This window comes from Carcharodon carcharias, chromosome 5 (assembly GCF_017639515.1).
Source record: "Carcharodon carcharias isolate sCarCar2 chromosome 5, sCarCar2.pri, whole genome shotgun sequence".
NCBI lineage: Eukaryota > Metazoa > Chordata > Chondrichthyes > Lamniformes > Lamnidae > Carcharodon > Carcharodon carcharias.
The window spans coordinates 199,007,612-199,034,575 of NC_054471.1; the positions used below are offsets into that span (position 1 = coordinate 199,007,612).

General features: G+C 40.5%; 1 protein-coding gene across 3 annotated transcripts in view; it reads right to left on the reverse strand.

Annotated features, from left to right (window-relative positions):
* Positions 1-282: 282 nt before the first annotated feature.
* gtf3c2 (general transcription factor IIIC, polypeptide 2, beta) overlaps positions 283-26,964 on the reverse strand; it is a 115,839-nt gene continuing 89,157 nt past the window's right edge. For 2 of the 3 annotated variants that reach the window (XM_041188262.1, XM_041188261.1), the window contains exons 13-18: positions 25,090-25,251; positions 20,506-20,593; positions 18,131-18,259; positions 17,163-17,369; positions 7,750-7,854; positions 909-3,220 (exon numbers count right to left, since the gene is read on the reverse strand). In XM_041188262.1, coding sequence (XP_041044196.1) covers positions 2,987-3,220; positions 7,750-7,854; positions 17,163-17,369; positions 18,131-18,259; positions 20,506-20,593; positions 25,090-25,251 — 925 coding nt within the window. In that variant the 3' untranslated portion in view covers positions 909-2,986. Of the gene's footprint in view, positions 887-908; positions 3,221-7,749; positions 7,855-17,162; positions 17,370-18,130; positions 18,260-20,505; positions 20,594-25,089; positions 25,252-26,964 lie in introns of those variants that run through there. The other variant, XR_005943065.1, reaches the window with a different exon arrangement.

Sequence of the window (26,964 nt, forward strand, 5' to 3'; positions counted from 1 at the left end):
TGCAACAGATCAAGGCGGCAGCTCACCTCCACCTTCTCAAGGGCAATTAGGCATGGGCAATAAATAAAAACAGAATTACCTGGAAAAACTCAGCAGGTCTGGCAGCATCGGCGGAGAAGAAAAGAGTTGAGGTTTCGAGTCCTCATGACCCTTCAACAGAACAGTTCTGTTGAAGGGTCATGAGGACTCGAAACGTCAACTCTTTTCTTCTCCGCCGATGCTGCCAGACCTGCTGAGTTTTTCCAGGTAATTCTGGTTTTGTTTTGGATTTCCAGCATCCGCAGTTTTTTTTGTTTTTATTTATGGGCAATAAATGTTGGCCCAGCCAGCGATGCCCAGATCCCATAAATGAATTAAAAAAAAACTTGCCTGATGTCTTGTCTAGGAAGGATCAAAGTTGGAAACAAACAACTAAATGTGGGAATTGCATTAAAATAAGTAATGCATTAATGCGCATCCAAAATGCATTTAAAGCAGATTTTGAACTCTTTTCCGATCATGACTGAAAATTTATAGATTGGGAAATCAATGCAAGAATGAAAGACACGCTACACAATAGGACAAAACACTGATATGGAGACATTCATGTCACCAGACTACTTCTCCACATGCTGTATATTAACAGTGTCTTCTGACTATCTAATAGGTTTTCAAATAGAGATAAAGCTAAACATTCCTCCAATTTAGCAGTCTGTTGTGAACACATTATTGAAGGCTAAAATGTTGCAAGACACAACAATCTATAAAGAATCATTCTACTGCAGTTAGCTAGCAACTTCAAAAATGGAACAATTTAAATATAATATTCTGTACAATGAGTTATATATAGCTGGTAGTTTAGATGCATCTGTATTGAAAGTGCAGGTCTCTGTCTCAGCTTCTGTATCTACAATGAAAGATGAGTAAGTTGCAATTTTACCAAGAAAAGGAGGCAGTAATTAAAAAAATCTATAATGATCATAGATCATCTAGAATTTCAATATGCAGACAGTCCTTGTGATAGAGGTGTGAGGAAGGATGTGAATCAGCCACACAAATTATATAGGGCTCTCCCATTTATTCAGCACACATCTCCTGTGTGAAAGTTTACCATACATGCACAACGGAAGCACTGTGAGAGCTGTGGTGATTATCTTTTGTATCCCAGAATAAAGCAATCTCAGTAGTAAAGCTAGCAAGATGAAACAACTGTAGAGTAGGATGTACCAACATTAAAGGTGTAGTCCAGTAATTCTGCATCATCTGATCACGATAAAGCAGGTATGAAACTTTACAAAAAGTCAAAATTATTTTGTGTTTGAGGTAGTTGTACATCAAGATGCACCCAACTACATCAGTAAGTTACAGATTTACTGATCTTTGAATGCCCAAACTACATGCAGCAGCAAATAAACAAAGTATACAACATAAAACAGAAACCTAAGAGAAATTTTAAAAAGAGATAATACACCACTGGTTATATTCAAATTATTATAAAACAGATATAACTTCTACAAAAGAATTGAAAAATTGTGAATTCTGATTTAACTTTTGCAGGTTTTTTCAGGATGAGGAGGGGGAAGCATGGAATTTTTTTTAAGAAAGGTTCACAGCTAAAAGCGTAATTTTACACACAGTGCATTATTTAACCTCAAAAAGCAGTATGGAAATGACAACAATGCTCAGTGTGAGCAAATTGACCATTGCCCGTTTTACAATAGCCAAGTTATAAAAATCATGAAATGATAATCAAAATATAAAGGGAAAGTCAGTTTCCATCAATGTTTATTCAACAAAAATTCTCTAGTGTAGATAATATTTATTCTTTTACTAAGAATAAAGAACAGCTACACAGAAAAGAAACCCAGATGTTTAAAGTTGTAGCCCCTTATTATTTCTGACAAGACACAGCAGACACACGGGAGTTAATTTCCCACGCATTCTAGGAAAAATGGCACATCTGTCTGAAATTAAAGGAAACACAAATCTTTTTTCACCCTCATAGGGCCAGGGAGAAGGTACAAATATGTAGAAAAGGTGTATCTAATTTTCAAGAGTCCTATCTGATTTCTCACTTTACACTACTAATTACAGTTAAGACAAGAGAAGGGATTAAACTTATTTCCATCCAAATGCAATTTTATTTTACTTTAAATTCAGTTATTATAATAAATCTGTATATAGCATACAAAATCCCATTCAGCCCAGGCAACATGTTTTTAGGTAAATTCCAAATTTGCGCTTTTTTTCCCCCTTAAGTACAAACCTGACCTGTTGTTTACTGATAACAAGTGCCAAATGGGCCACCAATCACAAAACCAGCTCTTAGACTGAAAAACTTAGTAATTTGCATCAAATGACATTTGATTTGTACAACAGAAGAAGCTGAACACCTAATGGCTGGTCATCAATTGGAGGAGCTGGCCTAAGCCAACAAGTGGTAAATAAAAGCAACCTGTAAATGTAATTGTGCGACATTTCATGATTTTAACAACAGTGGTTTTGTAAAACTGTTATTAGCAGCTAAAAACCTGCCTAAATCCAATCTTGTGAAATCAGACACAAGTTCACATAGACCACATTGGTCTCTAAGCTTGGTTCAAAAAAGTCAAAAAACCTACATCTCATTAAGATTCAAAAAAAGTATAATAGCAATACTTAGGGACTAGAAAGATCTTGCTCAATTTCACAACAGAATTGAAAAGATGAGTGAAAGAAGCCGTTTTGTTTGCCTACTTCATCTGAAAAATCCTGTGTCTGATTCAATAGATGGATCTCCTGTAACACATTTAAAGTCGACATATTCTTCTGTACGACAAACTTTAGAAAAACATACATTGCTGAACTGGCAGATAAGCGTACCTGCGCCACGTTCAGCTATTGTGCCCCGGTTGGACCCAGTGGGTGGGATTCACATCACTACTGCATTTGTTGAATGGGAAACTGATTGCAGTGCCACATCAGTACAGAGTGGTGTTCTTAAATCCTCCAGCCATGCTGGCGCACATTATTCTGTTTGCAATGCTGTTTTTACACTGTGTGTGACAGTCGGGGTAATGGGATTCTCAACTCCTTCAGCTTCTGTAGGTTGGAACATGGAACTGAATTGTGCTTGGTATTCCTTGATCAGTTTTCTGCTCACGTGTGTGTTAAGGCTCCGCACACAGTGTGCTCGGACAATTCCCGATTGCCCAGCCGAAAGGATCCATCCGTGGGCATCAAGGTTGGGATTGAAACGAACCTGGGTAGGAAAAAAAAAATGATGGTGTGAAAACTGAGGGAAATGCTAAATATTATGATTTAATTGGGAAGTCAAGGGAGTTATCAAAACAACATACAGTAATGCAATGTAAAAGAGTGCAAAGTGGTAAAGCAATGTAAATAAAAAAAGCTTCATAAAGTCAAATCGAAACTGGGGCAATGCACAATAAAAATGTAGCGACATTTTAAAAATACTTAGGAACAATAACTAGGATGAAAACAGAAGACTGGAAAATGAAGCTGCAAACAATACCGGAGGGATAGTTGATAATTAGCAAAAAGAACAAGTCATGGGTATGCAGCAAGGTAGTGGCTGACAAATATAACTGAAAGAAGTAGAAACCTTCCTTCACAACAGGTTTCAGAAAAGAAAAAAATTATTTGCTTTGCCACTGGGAAGGCTGACTTATTCAGCGAATAACTGAGCTATACAGACCAGAACATTCCTATGATCAATCCCCCGTCTTTGGCGAGTTAGTTGATTTCCGCCAAGGTGGTGACAGGGGATAAAGCTAGCCTTAGAACTCTGCTCAGGTGAGGAAAAAGAGGCCCAAGTCCCTAAAGTTAGTTGCTGTTCAAACCCTCCTGCTGGGATCTTGTGGCTATCAGACAAGGTCCGGATTATGTTCTGCTGTAACGTACTCCCAACAATCACTGGCAAGATCAGCACAAAATAATTGCAATGTGCTAGGGCACTAACGAGAGCCCAGTCCCAATGTAACCCAACAAAGAGTCAATATTCAGGAAGAGGAGAAAATTATTGGTAAAAAGAAGCAACAGGAAAAAATTCGTGATGTAGTCTTTCAAGTTCCTAGTGGAGGTGTGAATAATTCAGAGAAAATAAAGATTGGTAAGGAAAAATATAAAACCTGAAAAGTTTAAGTAGTAAAAACAGCAAATACAATGCATTGATTTATAATAGTTTAAGAAATTAGGGGGTGTGTGCAGGGAAGGGACAGTGGAGTCCATAATGAAGAAAACAGCTTTAAAACCAACGAAAGAAAAGGCAATTACTCTAAACCAACAGTTTCTGCTAGGGTAAGTTAGGCATCTTGAATTGAATTGATGATATAATTTCAGCCCATTGCTCGTGATCATTACAATCCTGAAAAGAGGGTGGTTTCATGGCAGAAGACCCTCAAGGGCAGAGAAGGCAGAATTTGGGGCAAATTCAGGTCCAGTGCTTGCAGGGCCAGGACTACGAACAGTCTGCCACCAAAAGGGCAGGCATTCTAGAATCCAACATAAGGGGAAATAAAAGCAAAATACTGCAGATGCTGGAAATCTGAAACAAAAACAAAAAGTGCTGGAAAAACTCAGCAGGCCTGACAGCATCCGTGGAGAGAAAGGCAGAGTTAACATTTCGAGTCCGTACGACCCTTCTTCAGGACTAAAGTAGAAATGTGTTGAAATATATACTGTTTAAGGTGGGGTGGGACAGGTGAAGCTGGAGAGAAGGCCAGCGATTGGTGGAAGCAAAGGAGAGATTGCCAAAGATGTCATAAACAAAAGGTGGAAAGGGTGTTGATGGTGGTGATACTGGCTAAAGGAGGTGCTAATGGTGACATTAAGTGTGGAAAGCAGGATGAGCCAGTGACAGATGGCCATAGTGGGGGTGGGGGAGGGGACGGTGTGGGAGAAAAGATAAAATAGGCTAAAAAGGGGATAAAACAATGAATGGAAATAAATTTTAAAAATAATAATAATAGAAATAGGTAGGAAGAAAATATATATAAAAATTAAAAAACAAATGTTTGAAAAAATGGGATCAAAAAGGGGGTGAGGATGGAGGACAGAGTTCATGATCTAAAATTGTTGAACTCAATATTCAGTCCGGAAGGCTGTAAAGTGCCTAAATGGAAGATGAGGTGCTGTTCCTCCAGTTTGCGTTGAGCTTCACTGGAACAATGCAGCAGGCCAAGGACGGACATGTGGGCATGAGAGCAGGGTGGTGTGTTGAAATGGCAAGCGACAAGGAGGTCTGGGTCATGCTTGCAGACAGACCGAAGGTGTTCTGCAAAGCGGTCACCCAGTCTGCATTTGGTCTCTCCAATGTAGAGGAAACCGCATCGGGAGCAGCGAATGCTGTAGACTAAATTGAGGGTAGTGCACATGAAATGCTGCTTCACTTGAAAGGAGTGTTTGGGTCCTTGGACGGTGAGGAGGGGGGAAGTAAAGGGACAGGTGTAACACCTTCTGCGATTGCATGGGAAGATGCCGTGGGAGGGGGTTGAGGTGTAGGGGGTGATGGAGGAGTGGACCAGGGTCTCCTGGAGGGAACGGTCCCTACGGAATGCTGAAAGTGGGGGCGAAGGGAAGGTGTGTTTGGTGGCATCATGCTGGAGTTGGCGGAAATGGCGGAGGGCGATCCTTTGAATGTGGAGGCTGGTGGGGTGAAAAGTGAGGACAAGGGGTACCCTAACATGGTTCTGGGAGGGAGAAGAAGGTGTGAGGGCAGAGGCACGGGAGATCGGTCAGACACAGTTGAGGCCCCTGTCAACCACCGTGGGTGGGAAGCCTCAGTTAAGGAAGAAGGAAGACATGTCAGAAGCAATGTTTTAAAAGTGGCATCATTAGAACAGATGTGACGGAGGCGAAGGAACTGAAAGAATGGGATGGAGTCCTTACAGGAAGCGGGGTGTGAGGAACTGTAGTCGAGGTAGCTGTGGGAGTCAGTAGACTTGTAATGAATATTGGTGGACAGTCTATCACCAGAAATAGAGACAGAGAGGTCAAGGAAGGGAAGGGAAATGTCAGTGATGGACCATGTGAAAGTAACAGAGGGGTGGAAATTGGAAGCAAAGTTTTTCCAGGTTCAGACGAGAGCATGAAGCAGCACTGAAACAGTCAATGATGTACCGGAGAAAGAGTTGTGGGAGGGGGCCTGAGTAGGACTGGAAAAAGGAATGTTCCACGTACCCATAAAGAGACAGGCATAACTGGGGCCTATGCGGGTACCTACAGCCACACCTTTTATTTGGAGCACATGAGACAAGTTTAAGAAGAAATTGTTCAGTGAGAGAATAAGTTCAGCCAGACAGAGTGGTGGTAGTGGATGGGGATTGCTTGGGCCTCTGTTCAAGGAAGAAGCAGAGGGAAATAAGGGAAATACGTCTTACACCTTCTTACTCTCATATATATCCTTAACAAGGTTAGATATCAGGGTCTCCAGTGTGGTCAATCACATTACTGAAATCAGCAGAAAACAATGCCACAGAAGATTCTGAAGCTCTCAATTATCAATGATCAGGGACAGACTGGGATAACAGGGGAAGCAGAGCTGGTTCCAGGTGCAAGCCTGGATGTAGCTAACCTTGGGAATGGTGAACAAAAGTAAAACACAAGCTCAAATCAAAGGACCCAGGGAGAAAAACTTATTGGATAGATTTCCAAAATGCGTCATGATTTAGTTTATATATTTTTGTATTATTTTGCTTATTTACATTGTAAGTAGTCAGTGGCATAAATAAACCAGAACAACTTGTATTTAAATAGCCAACTTGTATTTAAATAGCATCTCTACTGTAACAAAACACCCCAAAGCACTTCATAAGAGGGTTATAAAGCAAAATCAAAGTTAGCCAGGGCGCGGGCGAACGAGTGCGGGAACGCCGGGGGCAGGGTGCGGGCGAGTGAACAGAGGGTGCAGGTATCCTGGCAAACCTAAGGTACATGTTCCGTATGCTGTTAATTGGCATAATGTGGCACCCAAAAATGTACACAGCACTTTATTGGCCTAACCACTGCCTTGAACAGAGTTATCAAACTTCTTGCACCAGCCCCAATTATAAAATGCAACCTATTATCTTTTTTGTTGTTGTGTGAACGGCATTTCTAACACCACATCTGGGAAGCCTGTCAGTATCACCGTTTGCAGCAAGTAAATTGCAGCTGAAAGAGAGGAAGGGGTCTCTGTCTTCCTCCTTCTTGGCGCTCTCACCAAAAAAAAGCAGTAAGACAGTGGATGTGAAGCACTATGATACATGAGCTATCACTACAATCAACTGACTCTGCTGGAGACACTACAGAATCACAAAATAATGAGTTTGATTCTTTAGTGCTCGTCAGGAATCAACTTCAGCATAAAGAGAGTTGTGATGGAGAAGCAGATAAGAATTTACTTGAGCACCATCTCCAAAATACAGATCTAGCTCACATTTCCATTTCATTTCCTCTATTTTTTGACATGGAACATGCTTTATATGACTTAGCATTTTGGATGAGTGGATTTTTGGCTATGATTTCGAATAAACGATGTAACCCATCGCAGACAAAAACAGAAAATGCTGGAAAAACTCAGCAGGTCTGATAGCACCTGTAGAGAGAGAGACAAAGTTAACGTTTCGAGTCTGTATAACCCTGACCCGTATTGATGCTGTCAGACCTGCTGAGTTTTTCCAGAACTTTCTGTTTTTGTTTCAGATTTCCAGCATCCGGAGTATTTTGCTTTTGACCCATCGCAGATATTGATCTTCATTATGCACAATGCAGCAGTGATACACAACTTACCTTGTATACAGATTCTAGTGGCATTCGGTCAGGATACGTTTTTGCTTTGTCTACTGTTTGCATTCTCTTGAAAGGCTCTCTGGAAAACAGATTCTTGAAACTCTTCTATAAAGTAAGAAAAGCTTTTTAAATTAGATTGGAATTATTTTCTGCACATAAAGTACGGCATCTAATCACTACAAAGACCTATTGTGCCAACATTAGACATTGCTATTTTAAGCGATGAAACAGTTTGATTGTAGTGAACAGTTGTTACATCAAATACTGTATAAATATAAAAGAGGGCATTTTATACCCCCACAATAGGTCTGTTTGGGTCAGGTGGAAAGTTCAACATGTTGAAAATCTAAATCCTGACCCCAAACCACCCACTTTGGTCTTTTGGGGAGGTGAAACCAGGTGAAACCAACTGCTCCCGGTAGGCAGGCTGCCAAGTTAAATATTATAACGAGACTGCATGTCTCATATTGAACCACCATCTGAAGTTTAATGCTGGCCAGCTGAGTTCAGGAAGCCCAGCAGCTAAAAGGAGGCGAGAATTGCTGGATCAAGGAGGTTAACTTATAGTTACACTACTGGATCCAGTTTACTTACTTCACCAAACCCCTCTGGAATTGGATATCCTCTGACTGTTCTGATCTACCCCACAGGGTCTCCAATCTACCTATGAGTACAGTCTCCACTCATGCCTCTACATTTTACTGGATTTGAATCTGCCCAATTGTAATCATAAAAAGCCTAACAATCTCAGTAGCTTTAAATCTATAATTGGAGAAAAAAATTCTTACTTTTGAAGGCAAGTGACAGGTAAACTTTGTGAAGTGATTTTTTAAAAAAACAATCAGTATATATTGATTCATTGCCCTTAAAGATTCCTGCTGTTTTAATTAGAGCAGATACCTTTTACCAATGTGACCATGTATTGTAAAAGGTGAATTGCCAACAACATTAAATTCAGTTTAGATAAATATACACCAGTTCTACCATTAGCAACAAAAGTTAATATTGATAACTACAAACATGCATCAGTAACTTTCTGGGCACAATGTCATCCTACACAACCACAGGATCGAATTTCAACAAGAATTGCTAGAATCCGTGGTAGCATCCGTGGAGAAAGAAACAGGGTTAATGTTTCAGGTTGATAATCTTTTGTCAGAACTGATGCTGCCAGGCTTGTTGAGTATTTCTAGCGTTTCCTATTTCTATTTCAGATTTCAGATTTCCAGCATCTGCAGTACTTTTCTTTTGAATTTAATTTTAACCTTACCTACATAACAGTAGCACTTCAAAATAATTTGTCAACTGTAAAAAGCTTTGCGACACCTTGAGACATCAAAAACACTATGTAAATGCAAGTTCTTTCTTTAAGCATATTGAATTTTGATTTGGTACGATCTGACTGATTATGCCAATATATACCCATTTAGTATGCATGTGAGAGAGTGAGGGACACAGACAGACACACACACATTCATACACACATTTTCAACTCAGTCCCAGAACATCACTGCAGGAGTTCCTCAGGGTAGTGTCCTCGGCCCAACCATCTTCAGCTGCTTCATCAATGACCTTCCCCCCCATCATAAGGTCAGAAATGAAGGTGTTTGCTGATGATTGCAGTGTTCAGTACCATTCGCAACTCCTCAGACACTGAAGTAGTCTCTCCCTGCATGCACAAGATCTGGACAATATTCAGGCTTGGGTTTACAAATGGCAAGTCACATTTGAGCCACATAAGTGCCAACCAATGAGAATCTAAGCATTTTTATTGACTTTGTGGCATTACCATTACTGGATCCCCCATGAACATGCTGGGGATGGTGAGGATCAAAAATGTAACTGGACTAGCCACATCAATACTGTGGCTACAAGAGCAGGCCAAAGGCTAAGTATTCTGCAGTGACTGACTCTCCTAAGCCTGTTCACCATCAACAAGGCACAAGTTAGGAGTGTGATGGAATACTCTCCACTTGCCTGGATCAGTGTAGCTCCAACAACACTCAGGAAGCTCAACACCATCCAGGGTAAAGCAACCCGTATGACTGGCACCCTTTGCAACAGCTTAAATCTTCACTCCCTTCACCACTGCCCTGCTATACCACTACTTTTATATCATGGCTATCCATTCAACTGGTTTAACTATCCATCAACAATTCTGGTTGGACCACAAAGCGCAACTGAATCCTACTTTGCACTGCTGAATGTCCCTAAGTCCCAACCCCCGCTCTCTTGACCCTTCCACAACCAAAATGCTGACCACACAACTTCCTTTCCTGAGCTCCACGTTAGCTGATATTGTTCATGGTTCTCTCTCCTTCGGTACTGTCAAAATCTGGCTGTCTTCAAATCTGATGTCATCAACCTTCTCCACAAAAACCTATCCTGATTCTTCTGTCCTCGCAAACTATCACCCCCTTCTCCAATCTCCCTTTCCTTTCCAAAGTCCTTGAACACATTGTTGCCTCCCAGGTCTGTGCTCATCTTTCTGCAATTCCACGTTTGAATCCCTCCAATCAGGTTTCTGGCACAGGCACAGTATAGAAATATCTCTTATCAAAGTTACAACTGGTATTCTTTGTGACTGACCATTACCAACTAGTTATTCTTATCAACCTCAATCTACCTGCAGCCTTCAATACAATTGACCATATCACCCTCCTTTAACTCCTCTCCTTCTTTGTCCAGATGAATGGACTTTAACTTGCTTAATTCCAATCTTTTCTATCGAATTTTAGCCAGCGAATCATAGGCAATGTCCTCTGCTTGCACTTCTGCATTGTTAATTCTGGAATCCTCTAAGGATCTATCCTTGGCTCCCTTCCATTTCTTGTCTACATGTTATCCCTTGGTGATATTATCCAAAAACATTTCAGGTTCCACATATATGCCGACAACACTCAGTTCCATCTCACCAGCGCCTCCCCGGATCCTTCCACTGTCTCTAAATTGTCAGTGTGCTTTTCCAACATCTAATACTGATGAGCAGAAATTTCCACAAACTAAGTGTTGAGGAAGACTGAAGCTATTGTCTTTGCTCCTTCTCACAATATCCATTCCCTGATCACCATTTCCATCCCTGGAAACTATTTTAAGCTGAGTAAGGCAGTTCACAACCTTGGTGTTAGTTTGATTTTTTGACCACATACTCCTACTTCTACCTTTATTGCTCACATTGTAAAGGTTTTCACCTCTTACCCTACCTCAGCACATCTGCTGTTGAAACTCTCATGTATGTACCTTTGTGACCTCTTGTCTTGATCATTCCAATGCAATTCTGGCTGGCGCCTCATCTTCCACCGTACATAAACTTGTGTTAATTCAAAACCCAGCTGTCCGTATCTTAACTCACTTTAAATTTCATTCACCTATCACTGTGCTTGCTTTCACTGGCTCCTGGTTCAACAATGTCTCAATTTTAAAATCCCCATTTATGTTTCCTAATCCCTCCATGGACGTGTCTCTCCCTACTTCTGTAATCTCCTCCAATTTTACAAGCCTTCGAGATATCTGTGCTCTGCCAATTCTGTCCCCTTGAGCATCCCCAATTTTTATTGCTACAATACTGGTGACTGTGCTTTCAAATGCTTTAGCCCAAAATTCTGGAATTACCTATGTGAGCCTCTCAGCCTCTCTCCTCTTTTAAGATGCTCCTTAAAATCTACCACTTTGATCAAGCGTTTGGTCATTGGGCTTAATGACTCTTTCTGTGACTCAGTGTTTGTATTCTTATTTCTCCTGCTTAGATCCTTGGGATGTTTAACTATGTTAAATGTGGAATATAAATGTTATTGTTATATGTACACACCCAAACATATATGCATACCTAAATAAACATACACATATAAAAAAGTAGACATCTGCGCACATACACACAGACACAGGCATATGATATATATGTCAATGATACACAGCTTTACCTCTCCACTAATACCCTTGATTCCATTGCTGTCTTCCTGTTTGACTGCTTTTTGGACATCAAGTTGTGGATGACCCAGAATTTCTTGTAGCTAGACACCGCCAATACTGAAACTACTCTGTTCAGCACCCACCAGAAATTCTACTTTCTAGTTCTCTGTACGGGTGCCTTTGTGATCCACTTGGGTATACTGCGACAGGCTCACAACGCACAGGCTCTTTATCTGTTTAAATTCTACTATTTGATGGCTACAGTGTACACACCCAGATTTGTAACACACCAAATCTACTTGACAGCTGCTGAGTTAATGATGCAAGACACAGTTTCCCAAATTACTTCATCACCTTTGGTGATGCAGCCAGCTAACAAAGAGAAAGGCATAATAATGAACAATTCCATTTTTATTGTGTCATTGTTACAAAATAGACAACATATTCAGTACTAGTTTTTTCTTGGAATGATTATCCTACATTGAGTAACCAAATGAATTTGGCATTTATTGAAACCTTATTCAGCTGTTAACCTTCAAATGCCCAACGAAATTCAGCTCAGTAAAAAGGGCAGTTTCTGGAATTTGCTTTTGAATTATGTAGACCTTGAAATTGTCCTTGGATTTACTGCTGCAATTAGGCATTTTTAAAGTTGAGAAAAGTAACAGAATTTATTGTCTTGGTTATCTTTGTGATGCACTTCAATGAGCAGCTTTGATCTTTCGAAGAATGTGCAGTGCTACTAAAAAGCCAATAATTTCAACAAGGCACTAGCAATGGCCTTAATGGCTGATCTGACAGGCACTCTGTTGATTAAGTGCCTCATCCTTCATTAATTTAAAAATTAATCTCTCTCAGCCCAGGGTATGCCATCTGTTGTATTCCATTCCACTCCACCAGTTTCCTGTTGACTGCAACTCACAGAATGGCAAATGCTTTTTCTTTTGTATAACTCAATGGCCCATAAAGCACATCCATTACTTACAGTCTGCAGTCTGTGCCAGAACTGGCTTCATTATCTATGTGAATGTAGCTATATATATATATATATATATATATATTCTGCACATCTTGGTTCCTCAACAGCAAGTACCAATGATATAAAGAAAAATTCATTTTTCACAGCCTAGCAGCTTCTGATTATAACACCATTGCACATCACAGTAAAATACCTCAGGATACCATTTCACCAGTTTGTTGTATGGGATGGTAGTGGGCCAGCGCTCTGTGCTCCACCAATGCCTTCCCCTTCATATCTGTCTCCAGAATATTTGCTCATTCACAAACAAGACCCGTCACACCCATGCAGTCTTTGGGTATATTATCAACATTGTGACACTGAGAAATATGACTTAGAGGCAGGGACTCCTTGCCTTCTGCTGAAGACTCCTCAGACTATATAATTTCACGACCAGCACTGCTCAAACTATTCCAGCAGTGCCAAGGTCTTTATCTCTAAGGCAAACCTTGACTTCTCCCCTACGACCGAGTGCCTTTCCTTCTATTAAGCACTTCAATTCATTTGAAACCTTCATCAATTACCATCATCTTCTCTCTTCCCAAGTCCTACACCAACTTCCTCCCAACATTCTCAGGAAAATTTCAGCTGAAAGTAGTGCTATACCTATTGTGCTATAGTTAATTAAATATTCCCTTCAATTCAACAGACTGAACTCATGCTAACATCCATCTGTCTGTTCATTGTCACCTTCAATATCACCAATTATAGCACTAGTTAGCAGTGTGACTGCAACTAAAAACTTCATGGCAGCTTCTTTAATATCGTTAACTGCTTTGGTAAGATTCTGGAAAATTCTGGTCTATGAACCAACTCCGGTGTTTCGTGAAAGTACTGCCCTTATTTTTTTTTAAGAGAAACCCACATACAGCTTTTTGTGGCTTTATGATTCTGCTGCAGGATAAGGAAGCTCAATTTAGCAGCATCAATGATGGAAGAGTGTGAGATAGAGATGGGATTGCCAGGAAGAAGCAGAAGGGGAAGGGCTAAGACCAGATAGAAAGGTTTGGTGGCAAGAGACTTAAATGTAGCTGGATTGACAGGAGGAGGTGGCGAAGGGTGATTGACAGGAGGAGGTAGCGAAGGGTGATTAACCAGCATTGTGGTGATCCCAAGTAAAATGGAAAAAGCTGAAAGGAAGAGGAATAGTAGTAGTGCTAAAGCCAGCTGACAGATGTTTGTTCCCAGAATTAGACTTAAACAAGCAGCAATATTAAAAGTGACTGATACTATGCACATTACACTGCAGTTATTAAGACACTTCGACTCATGCTCTTCCCTCATTATGTTAAAGCAACAGTTTTAAGTGTCCCAAATGTAATGTGAAAATATTATTTCTAAAAATGTCATTGAGTAAAATTAACTTCCCGTTGCAACAAGTACATTTGATGACACAACATAATCATTATGGGGCAAAAGTAGTCCATATTGATCCACAGCATGTTAAAATTCTTTCGGCCTTCCTATTGTTATAATTTAGTCACACCGTTGTGCCACTGAGTAAGGTTTGAGTAATACCTTGGCAACAATTCCTATTATTAATTATTATGAGTAGAGCTATAAAGTTTTTTTTTAACTCATTCACGGGATGTGGGCTTCACTGGCTGGGCCAGCGTTTATTGCCCATCCCTAGTTGCCCTTGAGAAGGTGGTGGTGAGCTGCCTTCTTGAACTGCTGCAGTCCATGTGGTGTAGGTACACCCACAGTGCTGTTAGGAAGTAAGTTCCAGGAGTTTGACCCAGCGACAGTGAAGGAACGGTGATATATTTCCAAGACAGGATGGTGAGTGGCTTGGAGGGGAACTTCTAAGTGGTGGTGTTCCCATCTATCTGCTGCCCTTGTCCTTCTAGATGGTAGTGGTAGTGGGTTTGGAAGGTGCTGTCTAAGAAGCCTTGGTGAATTCCTACAGTGCATCTTCTAGATGGTACACATACTGTGATGCTGGGGACCTCCGGAGGAGGCCGAGAAGGATCATCCACTTGGCACTTCCGGCTGAAGAGCGTGGCAAATCTTTTGCACTGATGTGCTGGGCTCCTCCATCATTGAGGATGGGGATATTTGTGGATCCTCCTCCTCCAGTCAGTTGTTTAACTGTCCACCACAATTCAGAAGTGCAATGAGTCCTGATCAACACTTTGCCATAAATGACACTGTGACACTCCTATTGTTGTCAGTACAGACATGTTTTAGTTTGTTTCCTGGGACTATACAATAGTTACTTGCTGCTCTCTGTACTTAGAAATCAATAACAAGATCGGGCTCCACCACCCTCCTACAGTTAGTCTCTTCACCAGTTCAGCTGCATGGCTTTTACTCAGGAACAGCCTGGCCTCAGCACCTGCCCCTTCACCAAGTCTCAGGATCTGTCTTTATTCCTGTGAAGGTCCTACACCAAACAAAGCTGTAAACTAATAGTTTGGGAATGTGGGCCTCATAAAAGGCAACCACATACACAGGTTGTGAAAGGCAGTACAAAGGGATTTCAGTGCCAGGCACCCTTGGATTAATTAACCTGATCCACTTCACTATGCTCACAGAATCCTTCTACCCCCCCACCCTTTCCATGTCTCCTTCAAGTCCTATTTTTACCTTATCCATACCTTCAGCTGTATTTCTTCTCACTTGCACCACCACTGCTGTTTCTTAGTCCCTGCCAATTTTATCTTTTCCAGTCCTAACATCTAACATTCTCTCTGCCTGATCCCACTTGCTACCATACACCACAAGCTAACCTACATCCACGCCATACTTTCTTCATTGTGCTCCCTGCCTAGTCTCATCCCCAGGTATGACACATACTGCGTTCTCTACCGGTTCCCACAACTAAACAAACAGTTGATAATTCTAACACCTTTCCAGACATCAGCATTTTTCATTTTTTTGTTCATTCAAAGGATGTGGGTGTCACTGGCTAGGCCAGCATTTATCACCCTCCCTAGTTGCCCCTTGAGAAGGTGGTGGTGAGCTGCTTTCTTGAACTGCTGCAGTCCATGTGGTGTAGGTACACCCACAGTGCTGTTAGGAAGTAAGTTCCAGGATTTTGACCCAGCGACAGTGAAGGAACGGTGATATAATTCCAAGACAGGATGGTGAGTGGCTTGGAGGGGAGCTTCCAGGTGATGGTGTTCCCATGCCCTTTTCGTTCTAGATGGTAGAGGTTGTGGGTTTGGAAGGTGCTGTCTAAGGAGCCTTGATGAGTTCTTGCAGTGCACCTTGTAGATGGTACACACACTGCTGCTACTGTTCGTCAGTGGCTGAGGGAGTGAACGTTTGTGGATGGAGTGCCAATTGCGCAGGTTGCCTTATCCTAGATGGTGTCCAGCTTCGAGTGTTGTTGGAGCTGCACTCATCCAGGCAAGAAGAGAGTATTCCATCACACTCCTGACTTTTGCCTTGTAAATGGTAGACATCTACAATCCCTTGTATGTAAGAAAGTGAGATGACAGACTACCAAAAATGTTGTTTGAAAAATCAAGTCTCACCTCACTAGTCGCTCTTGGCCCACCCCAACATGAATGTTGAGTGGGTTTTGAACTGGGTGGCCAACACTCATGCCTGAAGCAGGAAAGAAACTTAGTTCACTATTAAGTCTCTGATGTGGAGCAGGCTAACCAGGCATTGGGCAGGCTAAGAGGTGATCCCGAAAATGGGCCAAAAAGTTTTTTATTTTATTCTTGTGGGGCAATCATTTCTTCCTCTGATTACACAAAAATACTCTGGCCTGCTGTAAGCTCCTGGGTAACCTCTCCGAGAATCGCTACCCCAGAACTAACAACACTCAACTAATGGATTCAAAAGAATTTTTTTTAAATGTACCCTAACCAGCTAGCTAAATTCAAGGCGTAAATTATTAAATTCAGTGGAGGTGCAATATTTACTGCATCAGTAAGGAAAATCCGGCAGGTTGTACAATGGGCAGCCTGATAGTTCCAGCTTTCCTCTCCCACTGACATTGAAAATTTAACCCCACAGTCTTCATAATCAGAGATTATACCCTACTCACAAGTCCAAATGTTGACAGTGTTTACGCCACGTAAGCAGCTAATTCATTGCAGGTGAAGCAGTCCCTGTGATAAGATTAATTGTACTTGCGTATTGTGTATCGTGCAGCTAAACCACTTCAACTAAAGCAGCTTGATCAATGGGCTGCATCCAATGTACTCCCTTCCCTATGTACAAAGCATTACATTTATTTAAAAAAAAATTTTCATTATCTGCTGACAGTGTTTTAAATAAAACATTGTGAAAATTTAAGTTAAAAAATTATGTTCATTGCCGTGACTCCAGCAGCAAAATCCAGAAACTTGTCATAAAGCACCATCACAACATCAAGTGGCACGTTGAAAGGGATATGAACAAGCGTTGCATACACAGGCACACACAGACCCAAGCACTTTGTAGGTTAAATAGGCCGAATGCGAATGTCTCATAGCAAATTACTGAATGAAACATGATGCAAGTAGGATGCAGATTTATTTTTACTCACCAGGTCGGTATCATCAAACATTAGGTAGTATTTTTTCACTGTATCACTATAAATCTTTGGTTCAGTGACAGGACTGGAATTTAAATCTTCCTTCCCCATTTCCGAAGAACTCATTTGGACACTGGCCTCTTTCTCTTCTAGGTTTGAGGTGGCAGCTGAAATGCTATTGGTAGCATTGTGATGAACGAGGTCAGCTTTATAAATAGGCTGTACAAATAATAGTGAATAAGCAACAGTACAATTCAATAAGAGAAGCATGTTAAAGTTATTTTAAGTTTGCTTTTAAAAATTACTATGGGAACTGGATGCTTTCCTCATTGATCCTTTTGATTCATTTGCATTTAGCCAGTTGGATGGTTGATTGGTAATTTAAGAAATAATCAAAGGGATTACTTTGTCCTGGATGGTGTTGAGTTTCTTGTGTTGTTGGAGCTGCTTGCATCCAGGCAAGTGAAGATCATAATCCTGACTAGTGCCTTGTAGATGGTGGACAAGCTTTGGAGAGGTGACTTACTCTCCGCAGAATTCCCAGCCCCTGACCTGCTCTTGTAGCCACAGTATTAAAGTTCAGTTTCTAATCAATGGTAACCCCAGGATGTTGATAGTGGGGGATTCAGCGATGATAATGTCACTGAGGAATGATGGTTAGATTCTGTCTTACTGGAGATAGTCATTGCCTGGCACTTGTTACCTATCAGCCCAAGCCTGAATGTTGTCCAAGTCTTGCTGCATATGGACAAATTGTTTCAGTATCTTTGGAATTGTTTTATTGATTTCGAATAAAATAACTGTTTCCAATTATAATTCATACTTCTGCATATTGATATTTTAAATACAGAATACACTCTGTGTTAAATACATACTCTACAAATTAAGCTCTATGCTGCTAAATCAGCTTCTTTCCATGATTGTAAATCAAATGTCTTAAAAATCAGACACGGCCAACGTGTTATTTATTATATACTTACAAAACGACGCTCATTAGGTCGCTTGATATTCATTGTGTTGTTCATACAGTCTGGAAGGATCACAGCTATCACTTCTCCAGTATTGTCTCCTGAGACACAGGTATTCAACCAGTCAGAGCCAGAAATACTCTACAAGCAAAAAACAAGAACAGGATCTTTAAGAAATAAACCGATGTACAAAATCTAAAGACAGGAATTAACAAAATAACATTCTGTTGCAAATTTCTTCTTAATGAATGAGGAGAAATATTTCAAAAACATAGGCTTTTTAGACAACTTTATGATCATGCACATCTTGTATGTGTATAACAGGGACAGAAGGCAGATTATATTAATAATTCAAATGGAAGATCACACTAAGTAGGGATAAATATAGGTTTAGGTCCCAATAATGCAGGTTTATTTCCAAATCTGCTGAATTTCCGACCACATGCATGTTGAATAAGATTAGGGTGTCTCTTGGGGAGATAATTTTGATGGAGGACGAATATATTCCAGCAACTCCTGGGATTGGCTGTTTTCCTGGATGGAGAAGTAGCAGGACAGGCAGAGAGAGAAAAGGAATAACATTAGAAAATTACGGGCAGGGCTGGGGAATTCTTATTTAAAAAGAGATTGAAAATGTTGGTAAATACTGGAGACAGAAATTGTTATTGAGCAACTGACATGTTGTGGGAAGTAACTTATCAAAATACATTAAAACTGACTTTTTTTTATTCATTCATGTGATGTAGGCGTCACTGGCTGGGCCAGCATTTATTGCCTATCCCTAATTGCCCTTCAGAAAGTGATGGTAAGCTTACTTTCTTGAACCGCTGCAGTCCAGGTGGTGTAGGTACACCCATAGTGCTGTTAGGCAGGGAGTTCCAGGATTTTGACCCAGGATTTTGATCCAATGAAGGAACCGCGATATATTCCCAAGTCAGGATGGTGTGTGGCTTGGAGGGGAACTTCCAAGTGGTGGTGTTCCCATGTGTCTGCTGCCCTTGTCCTGCTGGATAGTAGCGGTTGTAGGTTTGGAAGGTGCTGTCTAAGGAGGCTTGATGAGTTCTTGCAGTTCATCTTGAAGATGGTGCGCACTGCTGCCACTGTGCATCAGTGGTGGAAGAAGTGAACGTTTGTGGGTGGGGTGCCAACCAAGCTTGCTGCTTTGTCCTGGGTGGTGTCAAGCTTATTGAGTGTTGGTGGAATTGCACTCATCCAGGCAAGTGGAGAGTACTCCATCACACTTCTGACTTGTGCCTTGTAGATGGTGGACAGGCTTTGGGGAGTCAGGAGGTGAGTTACTCACCGCAGAATTCCTAGCCTCCTATACTCCAGAGATAGTACTTCATTGGTGTAAAGCACTCTGGGACATCCAGAGATCATGAAAGGCATTATATAAATGCATATTCTTTGGTTTCCTTATTTTCACTGCCTCGTGGACTTTTAAACCCTTGCTCATATGGTAATTGCAGAGATTTGTGAAATTGGTCAAGACACACCAAATTACTTAGAGGTACTGGTGCTCTTCCTAGTAATTAAACTCACTGTCAGGTCTGATTTAGAAGAAAACAGCATTTTTTATTTGACTTTGCAGATGTTGAATACACCAGCTCACCATTAATGACTTTTAATAAGGCCATAATAAACAAAGTAACTTTATTGTTCACGCTTTTCTCTAATAATGTATTTTTGAATGGGTACAAATGTGAAGAGCAGCACTAAAACAGACAATTCCCCTCCACGGGAAAAAATCTCCCCTGTTTATTTATATCTCTTCATCTCTGCATCTGTTCTATTCACTTCAGCTACACCCTGAGGTGCAAAGATCCACATTCTCACCATGCTCTGGCTAAAGAAATTTCTTCTGAATTTTCTAGTTAATTTCTTGGTGACTATCTTATATTGATGATCTCTAGCTTTACTCTTCCCCATAAGTGGGAAAATTCTATCTGTGTCTACTGTATTAACACTTTTCATAATTTGAAAGACCTCTATTAGGTGACCCTGCAGCCTTCTATTTACAGGAGATAAGAGACTCAGCCTCTTCATAAACCTGACCAGTATACGTCTACATTTCTTTTATCATTATTGTAAATCTTTTTTCCATCCTCCCAGTGCTTAATATCATTTTTATGATATGAGATCAAAATTGCACACAGTATTCCAGCTGTGGTCTAACCAAGGTTTGATACAAATTTAGCATTATTTCTAGATTTGAAAAGAAGTCTAATGCATGTTTTTTTTATGGCCCTATTAATCTGGGTTGCTACATTAATGACTTGTATATTTGTACCCCCACATCCTTTGTTCCTCTACCCCATTTAGATTCATTATTTAACTGCTTTCAATACACTTTCCTTAACTCTCCGTAAAATGATAAACAAACCTACCCAGACTGTTCCTGCTCTTGGAGCAGCAAAATATGGCTTAAATCCAAGAAAACCAGCATCCACATAGTGAATTCCACTGAGTCCAAACCTGTAAAAGAAACAATATTTAGGTCTGGTGTTGATATGATGAACTTATGTCGTTTCAATGATAAATTGGCCCATGGTTCTTAGGATGTTAATGGAAGACAAACAAACTTCAATATAACTTCATCTATCTTCTAATCGTAATTATAGGTCAGATCATATTTTCTACTTCTTCAAAAGTCGACAGTACACTTTAAATGTTATACGTGTTTATACATGTGTTAATAAATGTGATATGTCTTTCAATATCTCTTTCCCTTCTCAATCTAGCTAAGTATACTCATAGAAATGCAGCAGGCTAACAAATACTATACATAAATTTTACCACTAAAATGATAGATGGGAATGAAAAGTTCCAACAGTAAGCTCAATTTCAGATTGTGTCAGACAGCTATATTCATAATTGGAGCAAGTAATTTGGCACAGCATGGATCAACTAATCCTTCAAATTTCTGCACGTAATGTATGTAACAATTTGGTGGCTGAAGATAATAACACAGCATAAAAGATTCTGAAAATGAAAGTTTCTGAGCTCACTTAAGCCATAAATCGTTTGCTGCATCAGATCACATGTCCTTATCCATTTACCACAATACTATTTATATTTATACAGAATTTATATAGAATAGCTAACACGCTAAAATGTTCTAAGGTGCTTCACAGGAGTATTAGAAAAGTTTGCCAATCAGCTATGTGAGGCAACATTAAAAGGCAGATGATCAAAAGCACACTCAAAGAAGCAGGTTTTAAGAAGCATCTTAAGGCAGGAAAGAGAGGTTGTATTTATTCTTTGATGGGATATGGGTGAAGCTGGCTAGGCCAACTTTTATTGCCCATCCCTAGTTGCCCTTGAGAAGGTGAGCAGCCTTTTTGAACCGCTGCAGTCCATGTGGTATAGGTACACCCACAGTGCTGTTGCGAAGGGAATTTCAGGATTTTGGCCCAGTGACAGTGAAGGAGCGGCGATATTGTTCCAAGTCAGGATGGTGTGTGGTTTGGATAGGAACTTGCAGGTGCTGATGTTCCCATTCATCTGTTGCCCTTGTCCTTCTTGGTGGTAGAAAAAAATTAAGGTGGTGGAAGGGGTGTCAATCAAAGGAATTGCTTTGTCCTGGGTAGTGTTGAGCTTCTTGAGTGTGGTTGGAGCTGTACTCATCCAGGCAAGTGGAGAGTATTCCATTACACTCCTGACTTATGTTTTGTAGATGGTGGACAGGCTTTGTGGAATTGCCGCAGGATTCCCAGCCTCTGACCTGCTCTTGTAGCCACTGTATTTATATGGTTAGACCAGTTCAGTTTCTGGTCAATGGTAACCCCCAGGGAGGTTGATAATGGGGAATTCAGTGAAGGCAATGCAATTAAATGTCAAGGGGCAATGGTTAGATTCTCTTTTGTTGGCGATGGTCATTGCCTGGCACTTGTGTGGTGCGAATGTAACTTGCCACTTATCAGCCCAAGCCTGAATTTGTCCAGGTCTCGCTGCATATGGACTCAGAATGCTTCAGTATCTGAGGCTTTGCGAATAGTGTTGACCACTGTGCAAATATCAGCAACCATCCCCGCTTCAGACCTTAGGATGGCGGAAAGGTCATTAATGAAGCAGATAAAGATTAGTGGGCCTAGGACATGACCCTGAGGGAGGTAGAGAGGCAGAGAAGTTTAGGGAGGGAATTCTAGAGCTTAGGGCTTCAACGGTTAATGATATGGCTGCCAATGTCAGAGTGACTGAAGTTGTAGATGTGCAAGGGGCTGGAACTAGAGAGCAAATACCTCGGAGGGCTGAAGAAGTTAGAGATAAAGAGGGGGTGAGGCCATAGTAGGATTTGAAATGCAGGAGGAGAATTTTAAAATTGTGAGATTGTTTATCTGGAAGCCAATGTATGCAGTAAGCAGAACAGGGTAATGGGTCAATGAAACTTGATACAAGTTAGGGTGCAGACAGCAGAGCGTTGGATAAGCTTAAGTTTATGGTGGGTGGGAGGCCTCCCTTGAATGAGAGAGGCCTGCCAGGCATGCTTTGGAATAGTTAAGTCTTGAGGTAACAAAGGCATGAATAAAGGTTTCAGCAGCAGATGAGTTGAGGCAGAGATGGGCAATATTAGAGGTGGAAATAGGCACTTTTAGTGATGGTGTTGAACTGTAATCACTTGCAGCTATTCAGTGCCTCTGCTTACATAACTTCTGATGGAAAAATTCTTGATTAAGGCAGGTTTAAAATGGTGCTCGATCTTCTTGATTGTTGGGGGGGTGGGGGGCACTATTTGTTTGTGGACTCCTATATTTACATTGCTGAATCCAGCTCTCCTATCCCAGTGACAGAACTGTAAATTCCACTATTCATGCTCAGTGAGTAAAATTATTAAGTATATTAAATGCACATTGCTTTTACATTTATACACAATATTTTAACCATAGCTGCCCAAAAATGAATTTCATGTCTACATAGACTTGATTATTTTTATATATCATTGTGGGTTCTACTGGGAGGCCCAAATAGGAAGAACTCTATAAAAGGACAAAGAAACAAACATATACTAGTATATTTGCTAGTTTATTTTGACTTTTAAGTTTCCTACTGATTATTCCTTCATCATAAGATGTGGGAGCAGAAGTAGGCCATTTGGCCCATCGAGTCTGCTCTGGCTTTCAATGAGATCATGGCTGATCTTATCCTCAACACCACTTTCCTGCCTTTTCCCCATAACCCTGGATTCCCTTCCTGATTAAAAATCTGTCTATCTCAGCCTTGAATATACTTAATGACCCAGCCTCTACAGCCCTCTGCGGTAAAGAATTCCACAGATTAATAACCCTAGAGAGGAAATTCCTCCTCATCTGTCTTAAATGGGCAACCCCTTACTCTGAGGTTATGCCCTCCGGTCCTAGACTCTCCCACAAGGGGAAACAACCTCTCAGCATCTACCTTGTCAAGCCCCCTAAGAATCTTATATGTTTCAATAAGGTCGCCTCTCATTCTTCTAAACTCCAATGAGTACAGGCCCAACCTACTGAACCTCTCCTCATAAGAAACACCCTCCATACCTCGGATCAACCTGATGAACCTTCTCTGGACTGCCTCCAAAGCCAGTATATCTTTCCTTGGATAAGGGGACTAAAACTGTTCACAGTATTCTAGGTGTGATCTAACTAGTGCCTTGTATAATTTTAGCAAGACGTCTCTACTTTTATACTCCATTCCCTTTGAAAATAAAGGCCAACATTCCATTTGCCTTCCCTATTACCTGCTGGACTTATAGGTTAGCTTTTTGGGATTCATGCACGAGAACTTCCAAATCTGTGCTGTAGATTTCTGCAGTCTTTCTCCATTTAAGTAATATTCAGCTCCTCTATTCGTCCTGCCAAAATGTGTAGCCTCACATTTCCCCACATTATATTCCAACTGCCTAGTTTTTGCCCACTCGCTTAACCTGTCTATATCCCTCTGTAGACTCTGTGTGTCATCCTTACCACTTGCTTTCTCATCTATTTTCGTGTCATCCACAAACTTGGCAATAGTACATTCACTTCCCTCATCTAAGTCACTAAAATATATTGTAAATTATTGTGGCCCCAGTATTGATCCCTGTGGCACTACACTAGTTACAGGTTGCCATCCTGAAAATGTCCCCTTATCCCAACTCTGTCTCCTATTAGTTAGCCAGTCCTCTATCCATGTTAATATATCACCCCTAACACCATGAGCTCTTATCTTATTAAGTAGCCTTATGTGAGGTACCTTATCAAACGCCTTTTGGAAATCCAAATCTATTACATCTACTGGTTCCTCTATGTATCCTGCTTGTTGCCTCCTCAAAGAATTCAATAAATTTTGTCAGGCATGATTTCCCCTTCATGAAGCCATGCTGACTCTGCTTGATTATATTATGCATTTCTAAATGCTCTGCTATAACATCCTTTATAATAGACTCTAACATTTTCCCAATGATGGATGTTAAGCTAACTGGCCTATAGTTACCTGTTTTTTGTCTCCCTCCCTTTTTGAATAAGGGCATTACATTGGCAGTTTTCCAATCTTTTGGGACTTTTCCAGAATCTAAGGATTCTCAGAAGATTACTGCTTGTACATCCACTATTTGGTGTAGCTACTTCCTTTAATATCCTAGGATGTAACCCATCAGGTCCACGGGGCTTAACGGCCTTTAGCCCCATTAGTTTCCCTAGTACATTTTCTGTAGTGATAGTTATTCATCTCAATTCCCTTGAGATTAACTCTGTGGGCTCAGAATGTAAATTTATATTATTTATAATCACATATTGTGCAAATGTATGAACTATAGTGCATACATCTTCGACAATCCTTTATTTGGTGATCCTACACCACAAATTGGTATACATATTTAGGAAGGCTGGACTTCAAAAACTGAAATTAAAACTAACTAGAAAAATTAATGAGCTTATTAATATCTATCTTATACATAAGAATTATTACATAAATCAATGTCACGTTTAAACATTGGCGAATTGGCATTTGAAACTTACGCAGCATAGCAATTTTCCTGCGCCACCATAACTCCGCACCATGGAAGCAACCAAGCAACTTCAGTGTTCAAGTATCGCTTGATTTCGTTGATTGGTTGGTATGTTCTTCTGAGATCCCAGAACTTGATTTTCCTGTCAGGGCTAGCTGTCACTAAAAAGTTGCTATCCAGTAGATAGTTTGAGAGAAAGTAAATGAAAATTCACCAGTATTAACAAGGGCTTAAAATGTAATTTATAAATTACACATATGAAGCTTTGGTACTTAAGTGTCACTCATTATTAATTTCATTACTAATGAACAAAACTGTAATCCATAATGATTTATTTTAATCTTATTTTCATTCTTGATTACCCTATGGATACAACCAGTAATGTGTTATGTTAGTTGGCATTTAACACTGTACCTCTGAACTAATTTAAAGATTTGACAGTGTCATCATTTCACATACAAAAATATTCAAAAATTCATTTAAATAATTAATACATTAATTATTTCTTTTAATATTGCATCCATCCACATTTCAATATATAGGAAAAAAAATTCTTGAATTCCTGCTTGATATTAAATAAATTTTAAGAACCCCTTTTAACAGAGCTCCCATTTAGTGTTTTCAAAACTGTACATAAAATAAGGTTCAGTCATTCCGTGTAAATTCTTTTTGTTAAGATGACACAATTGCATTCTGCTTATTGCAAAATAGGAAACTCCTGAAAAGGTAAACAATATGAAACTGCATACATTATAAAAATAGGAAAATTAGTATTCTAGAAGCTGCAACACACACTTTAGGTCCAGATCCTGGTAACCTTTTGAGCTCTAGTTTTTAATCATCTAAGTTCCTTCACTGCAACTCTGCCTTGTAATTCATAGAGTCATAGAGTTATACAGCACAGAAACAGGCCATCAATCACCTATCCATTCTAATCCCATTTTCCAGCACCTGGCCTGTAGCCCTGTATGCTATGGTGTTTCAAATGATCATCTAAATACTTCTAAAAGTTGTGAGGGTTCCTGCCTCTACCACCCCCTCAGGCAGTGTGTTCCAGATTCCTACCACCCTCTGGGTGAAAAATTTTTCATCTATTCCCCTCTAAACCTCCTGGCCCTTACCAGGCATCTATGCCCCCTGGTTATTGACACCTCCACTAAGAGGAAAAGTTTCTTCCTACCTACCCTATCTATGCCCCTCATAATATTGTACACCTCTATCAGGTCCCCCCTCAGCCTTCCCTGCTCTAATGAAAACAATCCTTGCCTATCCAGTGTCGCTTCCTAGCTGAAACCCTCCAGCCCAGGCAACATCCTGGTGAATCTCCTCTGCACCCTCGTGGCAACCAGAACTGCACACAGTACTCCAGCTGCAGCCTAACTAGTGTTTTATACAACTCCAACATAACCTCCTTGCTGTTATATTCTATGCCTTGGCTAATAAAGGCAAGTATCCCATATGCCTTCTTAACCACCTTATCTACCTGCACTGCTGCCTTCAGGGATCTATGGACATGTACACCAAGGTCCCTCTGATCCTCCGTACTTCCTATGGTCCTGCCATTCATTGTGTATTCCCTTGCTGTGTTAGCCCTCCCAAAATGCATCACCTCACACTTCTCAAGATTAAATTCTATTTGTCATTGCTCTGCCCATCTTACTAGCCCATCTACATCGTCCTAAGGGTAAACCGAAGGCTTTCCTCCTCACTATTTACGACACTACCAATTTTCGTGTCATCTGCGAACTTACTGATCATACCTTCTATATTCATGTCTAAATAATTAACATACACTACAATCAGCAAGGGTCCCAGCACCGATCCCTGCGGAACACCACTCGACACAGGCTTCCAATTGCAAAAACAACCTTTGACCATCACCCTC